Source organism: Zingiber officinale, chromosome 3B (assembly GCF_018446385.1).
Source record: "Zingiber officinale cultivar Zhangliang chromosome 3B, Zo_v1.1, whole genome shotgun sequence".
In the NCBI taxonomy this organism is placed as follows: domain Eukaryota; kingdom Viridiplantae; phylum Streptophyta; class Magnoliopsida; order Zingiberales; family Zingiberaceae; genus Zingiber; species Zingiber officinale.
In genome coordinates, this window is record NC_055991.1 from 76144356 (window position 1) to 76152919 (window position 8564).

The window sequence follows — 8564 nt, forward strand, 5'->3', positions numbered from 1 at the left end:
AGTCACTATAATTTTTTAATTAAATTTGAATAATTTTAATTAAATCAATTAAATTTTCTCTTTTATATAATTTTTTTATGAAGTTGAATTAATTTATTTCCCCACATTATAGTAATTAAACACTTTTTTAAAATATAAGTATTTTTTTTTTGAAAAAAGAGATTAAAAATGACGTACGGTTTTAAAATAACAATTCAAACGCAGAACGGTTAAGGCATACCGGCGGTGCACCAACTCCCTTAAACCGTTCCAACGTCCCCACTTTTTCAATCCCCCTCCTCTCCTCATCGAAGTTCGTGGCGCGCCTATAAATATACCCATTTCGAGCTCAACCTCTTCACCTCCTCCTCCGTCGAACTCCCCCAGCTCTCCCTCCGCCGCTCTCTCTCTCTCTCTCTATCACTCCCTATCTCTATCGACCTCGATCTCGGCGGAGACGGAGAAGAGGGCAGATTCCTGCTACGATCCGATCGATAGGGGACGATCTCGGATCGATCTCTCTTCATGGAGCGGGACAGCTCGCGGAGGAAATGGAAGCGGACTATGTCGGCGGTGATGGCCCCGAGGCCGTCGGAGGCGGAGGAAGAGGCGGTTGGATTGGCTTCCGACGGCGGAAGCGGAGGTGGGGACGAGTACACGGTCGAGGAAGTGCACGATCTGATCGGATCGTCGAGGGGAAGCCTGCAGAGTGTCCTTGCCGACGAGTCCCGCCGGGCCTCCGGCGACGAGCTCCTCTTGCGGTTCGTCTTCCGCCCCGACAACGGGTAAAATCCATCTTAAAATTATTATTAATTTTTTAATTTTTAATTTTCAATTTTTTTGAGGTCGATATGGATTGCGGTATCATGATCCCCTAGAAACCACGATATATACTGCATTTAACGTGATGTTACAAATTGACACGATATGTTCTTATCATAATTTAATAGCTGTTTGATTTCAATTTACTCTACTTTTCATTCATTTACATTTTATTCAAACTGAAAGATTTTAAAGTTAAGGGCAATAATATCAATTCTTAAAGTTATTTTGTTTTTTTATTAAAATTTGAATAATTCCCCTTCTAAATTCCAAAATTTATTAGTACACCTGGTATTCAGTTAGTAGTATTAGTATTGTTATTTCTTTGATAGTAATTTTTTTTACCTATTAGTGGTTTACCCTTGTCATTTTATCTTTAGATTATTAATGGGTAAAATATAAGAATTTAGAAGTTAATGGGTCTACTTTGATTGTTTCTAACAATTTATAAGTATTATGAGCAGGAAAGTAAGCTATGGAAAGTGAGGTGATCAATTTTTCTAAGCCAATATGACTTCAATTTTTAACAATAAACAAATTAATCACGGGGAATTTTACTTTTTAGAGAGGTAATAAATGCAGTGTGTACAGTTAGTCCCAAAATAATTGCCAAGGATTTTGCCATTTTAGTAGAGATTTCTTTCCCCTTGGACCAGAATAGATTCTGTGGATGTGCATAATCTATCTATTGCGGCTTGAATCAATGAATCATCTCCACAAAAGTTATAGAAATTTTTCTATTTTTAGTCTTAGTTTTTTGCTTTGGAATGGAACAACGCCATGAGAGAAAGAAGACAAAAACTCACATCCCAACCAATCCTTATTCCCTCATGCATCATTTATGTCATTTATTAGTGGCTTAATCCAATAAATAAATAAAAATGAGGTGGAAGCAGGAGCACCGGAGGCCGTATAAATACACTTATGGTGCATTTGTTCACTAATGGAATTGAGGAAAAATAAAATAATTATTCCTATATATATATATATATGAAATATTTTATTTGACTTGTTAGCTTCCATGTTGGATTAGATCCGAATGATCTACCTGTGGTTAGTTAATTTAATAAATATTATGGAACAATTCTTTATGAATACATAGTTACAATTTAATAGAATTGATATTCCAAATTTATTTTTACAATGAAATGTATAAATATTTTTCTTTTCCAAAAACTAAAACATAAGAATGCTGTATGAAAATTTATAGTGAAAAAATAATAACTATTTGTGACAACCAAATGCAAAGTATGCATATGAAACAACAAAAACCTATTATGTTTAATGTAATAGTGCCCTTGGATAGCTAGAGAGGATATGCACTCGCTGAAATGATGCTATAATTATTTATCGAAAGGTTTAGCTAGATCCTTGTATATATTTGGTCCTTAATGGTGCTCACTTGGTGGTGCAGGTGGTACGAGACATGGATGCAGTTCATAATGCTATGGGCAGTGTACTCATCCTTTTTCACTCCATTAGAGTTTGGCTTCTTCCGTGGCCTCCCAAAGAATCTTATCTTCCTCGACATGACTGGTCAGGTTGCCTTCCTAGTTGACATCATAGTCAATTTCTTCCTTGCCTATCGTGACTCCCTCACCTATCGCATGATCTACAGTCCAACCAGCATTGCTTTCCGGTTCATTTCTCTTCTCAATATGAACCTCTTTAGAATTGATCTAGAATTCCACTTTAAGATTTTGTGTGTATTTCAGGTACCTGAAGTCAAGCTTTGTATTTGATTTTCTTGCATGTGTGCCATGGGATTACATCTACAAGGTATCATTTTTAATGGCACCTTTCTATTTTGGTTCAAGAAATTGATATATAATATTCCTTAAAAGCATAATCTTCAATTGAATTTCTCCTTTCTTGAGATTTTTTTTTATTGTTTGTTGTTCATATGTTGATCATATTGATCATAAGGGAATAATTAGAGTGCATGTGAAAAGCTTGTAGTGTCGTTAAAGTTGTGAAGAAATTCATATACCAGTGAATTTAAAAGATTTGCATTTCAAAAATTGTGATTCTTTCTTCCTTTTTTTTTTGGGTATTTTTTATTTTTTACCCTGAAGTTGTACTTGTTTTGTCTTGTCTATTTTTTTTTACAATCCAAGTGTTTGGGCTTCATCTTGGAGGTAGATGACCTTTTCCCTTATTCGCCTATCGGGTAAATTTGAAGCACAACTTATATACACTTAGAGATCAACTTTTAGAATATTCATCTTTATTGAAATTCAAACCCTGATCCTCTTATTTGTTCCCCTAGGTGCTTTACCACTGCGCCACACCTGTGGGGCTTGCCTACTTTAGTTAAGCATGATTCTATTTCTCAGAAAGATGAAAAATTTCTTATTTGTTTCATTTTTCTACATAGCTATCTGGACGTAAAGAAGAAGTAAGATACCTCCTATGGATTCGATTAATTCGAGTGCGAAAAGTCACAGATTTTTTCCAGAGGATGGAGAAGGACATTCGCATCAACTACTTGTTCACAAGAATAGTTAAGCTTATAGTTGTTGAACTCTATTGCACACATACAGCTGCTTGTATCTTCTACTACCTTGCAACAACACTCCCCGCGTCGATGGAAGAGTATACATGGATTGGAAGCCTGAAGCTAGGCGATTACAGCTATTCTCATTTCCGAGAAATCGATCTTTGGAGACGCTACATAACATCCTTATATTTTGCCATTGTAACCATGGCAACAGTAGGTAATTCTTTCATTGATAGTTCAAATTTTCCATTTTTTGTCTACCTTTTTATCCAAATGACTCGTTTCTATATTCTCATATTCACTACAGGTTATGGAGACATACATGCGGTCAATACTAGAGAAATGGTATTTATCATGATCTATGTCTCTTTTGATATGATTCTGGGAGCTTACCTTATCGGTAATATGACTGCACTGATTGTAAAAGGATCAAAGACAGAAAGGTTTAGAGACAAAATGAAAGATCTCCTCAATTATATGAACAGAAATAAATTGGGAAAAGAAATCCGCGACCAGATCAAAGGGCATGTGCGTTTGCAATATGAGAGTAACTACACTGAGGCTTCTATTCTCCAAGATATTCCGATTTCAATTCGTGCTAAGGTGCAACCCACCAGAATCCTTGGCTCATTATGAATAAAACATTTCATATGTCTTTCACTTCCTCTTGTTCTACTAGTAATCTTTCTGATTTAGCAAGTAGTAATATTGGAAATTGCATAACTTGTTCGCAATTTCAGCAATTGAAATTAATTTACTAATGATATGCCATTTTGATGCTTATGTCTTTTATACTTGAATTTGTTTCTTTAATAAGAAAAGTTCTTGTTATGCAGATTTCTCAAACTTTGTACAGACCATATATTGAAAAAGTCCCATTATTCAAAGGATGTTCTACGGAATTCGTAAATCAGATTGTAAGTCTCTACTTTTCTTTTAATTGTTCCTTTTTTGATTAATCTGGAGATTGATATCAAGGCTTAGTTTCTAGCAAGTCCATAAAATTTGATGCAGAATGAAACTTGGGTAAAATTCAAAAGAGGACCTCGTATTTTTAAAATCACCAAATGGACTCCCTATCATACCCATTATAACTTGGTCACTCTTTTTACTAATTTAAAGCAGAAAATACTCACATTTCAATCAAGGATGTATTGCAATTTGTTGTTCTTAATTTTTGCTAATTTGAGGTAAGAAATTTCCTAATTTCATTTGTGAATAGTCAATGCTTTGTGAGTGGATATTCACATATATTTTTATCAACAATAGGGTGGTTTTTTTTACCTCAAGTGGCATAAGCAAATAGACTTGAACAAATTTTTCATTAAATCAAGATAATATCTGATAAAGTAGTCAAAATAGGTGATGGGACTCTCCTTTGATAATAATCAAAATAGGAACAACCTTTGGACGATGTTGAAAATAAAGGATACCCTTTTATTTTGTTTTTTCCCAGAAACTTTTCATTTACATTGTTAGACTAAATGTCCTATGCCTCAAGTTATCCCTATGAAATTAAACATCATCATGGTTTCAACTTTTAATTGTTCACATAGTAAATGCTAACCTTGTTTGCAGGGTCTATCGATAATTGTACTTTATTTCAAAATGAAAACACCAATGAATTGATTCTATTATAGGTAATCAGACTACAAGAGGAGTTTTTCCTTCCAGGTGAAGTCCTATTGGAACAAGGCAATGCAGTCGACCAACTTTATTTTGTGTGTTATGGTGTTCTGGTATCATCCATATTCCCTTCATTTTTTTTAGTATTTCATAATATTTGTTTTTCATATCGAAAATGTGGAATACCTTAATAATTAAAGATCATTTGCTTGTTTACTTTCCTTCATTTTAAGATCTCTAGTTTTCAAAATTACTCTATTTGGTTCCTTTTTAGGGATTAGAATCTTAAAAATTGTGCGGTAGGGGTAATGTCTTTTGAACAATAGTATATTACTAATGATATAGTCTTATATACATTTGTAGAGCCCGATAGAGAGAAAATATTCATTTAGCCTACGGTCTACCTTTAATAATTGAGACAAATATGACTTCACGATAATGATAGAATGTCTTTTAAACTGTAGTGTACCTTTTGAACTTTTTCTTCACTAAACAAAATGGCTATTATTGAGATTAGGTTAATCCCCATTAGATTATAAAATGGGATCTATTAGATTTGAAAGCTTAGTTAAAAAAAAAAAAAGTCCCGATGCACGAAGCTCCCTCCAATGTGGGGTGAATGGTCTATTGTGCACAATTTTACCTTACTTTGTAAGATGTTGTTTCCGCGACTCGAATCCGTAACCTCTAGGTCATACGACAATAATTTTACCATTATGCCAAGACTCTCCTTCACTTCAAACTTCAAAGCATAGTTAACATTATAAAATTGATTTAATTAATTTGCACATTACTAGTGAAATAGTCTTCCACAATGCTCTTTACAATGCAAAATAAAGAGATAAGATTCATTTAGCTGACTCCAAATAGTTGAGAAAAATATACTTAATGATAATTCATTAACGATGATGATGATGATAAAAACAACTAAGTATGAGTTCGTAAAGGCTGGATGTGAAATTTAGAATCTTCACGATGTTACACTGTCAAAAGTAAAGTTGAATGATAGGGAATATGATACTTTTTGGTCAATTCAATGGTAACTTTAAAATTCAAATTGCATCAGATGTTAAACATTTCCTTTGCTTATTACTGACACTTATTATTTCTCCAGGAAGGGATAACAATTGGTGAAGATGGATCGGAAGAGACTGTTCTACTCTTGGAGCCTAATAGTTCATTTGGAGAAATTTCCATTCTTTGCAACATTCCTCAACCTTACGCCATTCGGGTTCGTGAACTTTGTAGACTCTTGCGTCTTGATAAACAACTTTTTGCAAATATTATGGAGATATATTTTGTGGATGGTAGGACGATACTAAGCAACCTTATCGAGGTAAAATTTTCATTTGAGTTTGCTTTGTTCTTTTCGGGGGAGTTTTTTTCCTTGTGAATTGTGTTTTGCAAGCTTTATTGACACAACACTATGAATGGAAGGAGAATGAATCCAATGGGCGAATCAAACATCTTGAATCAGATATCACATTTCATATTGGAAAGCAAGAAGCCGCACTTGCTTTACAGGTTAATAGTGCTACTTACTATGGCGATCTGCTTCAGCTGAAAGGTTTGATCAAAGCGGGAGCTGATCCTAAGAACACAGATTATGATGGCCGTTCGCCTTTGGTAAGAATACCAATTGTACGGAAACTTATTGTTAACATGTGCTTGTCAATAGCTGTTGAAGTACCGTTACTTTGCTTTCAATAGTTACTCAGGATTTAATGATCTACCTAAATCAAACTACTCTCTTCTCAGCATCTTGCAGCTTCAAGAGGGTTTGAAGATATCACCTCATTCCTCATTCAAGAATGTGTCGATATTAATGCTTCTGGTATGCTTCATGTTTTGTGTCTGCAAAATCAACTTGTCGAATTGTCGCTGTGAAACTTATGTTGTATCAATTTCTATCAGATAATTTCGGGAACACACCATTGTTTGAAGCTGTGAAGAATGGACATGACAAGGTGGCTTCTTTACTATACAGCAATGGAGCCAAACTGAATCTTAAAGATCCCAGTAGCCATCTTTGTTCAGCTGTTGCAAGGGGGGATTCTGATTTTATCAAACGGCTTTTAGCTTATGGAATTGATTTGAACTTGAAGGACTACGATAGCCGTACCCCACTCCATGTAGCTGCTTCTGTCGGTTTTTATGCCATCACAAAGATGCTATCAGAGGCTGGGGCAAGTGTCTTTTCAGTCGACAGGTATTGGCTAGTATGTCGGTATATATATATCACATGTTGCTTTTGTTTGTTGAAACTCAAAACAATAAGAATCCTAAATTATTTCGCGCTCATCATCATCTATTCCACTTTCTTCAAACTCTACGAGCAATCTATTCAAAGTCTAACTTCAGCTGTGGCAATGGCTAAACTTCATTTCAGGTGGGGCAACACCCCTTTGGATGAAGCAATGAAGTGCGGTAGCGAATCCATGGTGATGTTATTAGAAGATGCAAAATCTCAAGAGCTCTCCAAGTTTCCCGAGCGTGCCCAAGAACTCCAAGGTAGTATTTCTTTAGATTTATATATCTCAAGAACTTATCCAACAATCAATCTCTAACTTCCTCATCAACCACCTAAACTCTTATTTAAACCATTTGCATCAAAAGTAAACATGATCCTTATTGAAGTAGAATGATTACTTTGTGTATGTATTCTCGATTTACCGTTATATCATACCACAATGTATACTGACTAAAGACCTTTCTTTTACTCAAGAAAAAATGGAATCTCGGAGGAGATGCACAGTGTTCCCCTATCACCCAAGGGATTTGATAGAGAGCCGAAAAGAAGGAGTCATGTTATGGATCCCCCACACTCTCGAAGAGCTCATTAACTCCTCACAGGAATTGCTCAATTGCTCAGTTTCGCGCTTGCTCTCTGAAGAGGGAGGAAGGATATTGCCCGCCGGCTTGATCACCGACAACCTAGCACCCTCGGTTCATGCTCAAAATACAACCACCACAAGTGATAAGGAGCTCAATTAGCTGTTCAAGCATATGTGTTATTACTTGTATCATTATCATCAGCATCATCATCATTATCATTGCATCAATCAAGGAAAAGAAATCATTTACACTCCTTGCCATTGTTTCAAAATTTCATTGATCCTCTGTCAAACATGTAAATTATATTAAGGTGACTGATGCCCCCATGAGTGTTGTGTAATAATAAAATATTCAAGGGAACAAATAAGAGGATCAGAGTTTGAATCCTAATATGGAGGAATATTTTGAAGGTTGGTCTCTAACTGTGCATAAGTTGTGCCTTTAATTTACTCAATATGCAAGCTAAGGAGAAGACTGACCTTAGATTATATATATATATATATATAATAAGATGACTAATGTATCCACGAGTGTGATGTAGTGATAAAGCACTTAGGGCTATACATGAATCGAATGTTCATAAACAAGCTAGGTATTAAGCTTGATAAAAGCTTATTTATATTCATTTAATGCACACAAGTTAAACAACTTGTTAAACTAAACAAATAAGCTTGAACATATGTGTTCAACTTGTTAATAGTCGTGAACAACGTTCATAAACAATATTTGTGAACAATATTCATTAATAAAACTCTTATCAACATGCTAAATAAAAAAAAAAAACTTTTAAAATAAATAAACA

General features: G+C 34.8%; 1 protein-coding gene across 1 annotated transcript; it reads left to right on the top strand.

Moving 5' to 3' along the window:
* Window positions 1-238: 238 nt before the first annotated feature.
* On the top strand, window positions 239-8153 carry LOC122056574 (potassium channel KOR1-like). Its single transcript, XM_042618583.1, has 13 exons — window positions 239-764; window positions 2216-2440; window positions 2517-2580; window positions 3179-3518; window positions 3609-3904; window positions 4138-4218; window positions 4942-5040; window positions 6042-6263; window positions 6365-6553; window positions 6686-6761; window positions 6842-7136; window positions 7317-7438; window positions 7653-8153. The coding sequence occupies exons 1-13, from the start codon at window positions 505-507 to the stop codon at window positions 7919-7921; spliced, it is 2538 nt and encodes an 845-aa protein (XP_042474517.1). The 5' UTR covers window positions 239-504; the 3' UTR covers window positions 7922-8153.
* The last annotated feature ends 411 nt before the right edge of the window (window positions 8154-8564 follow it).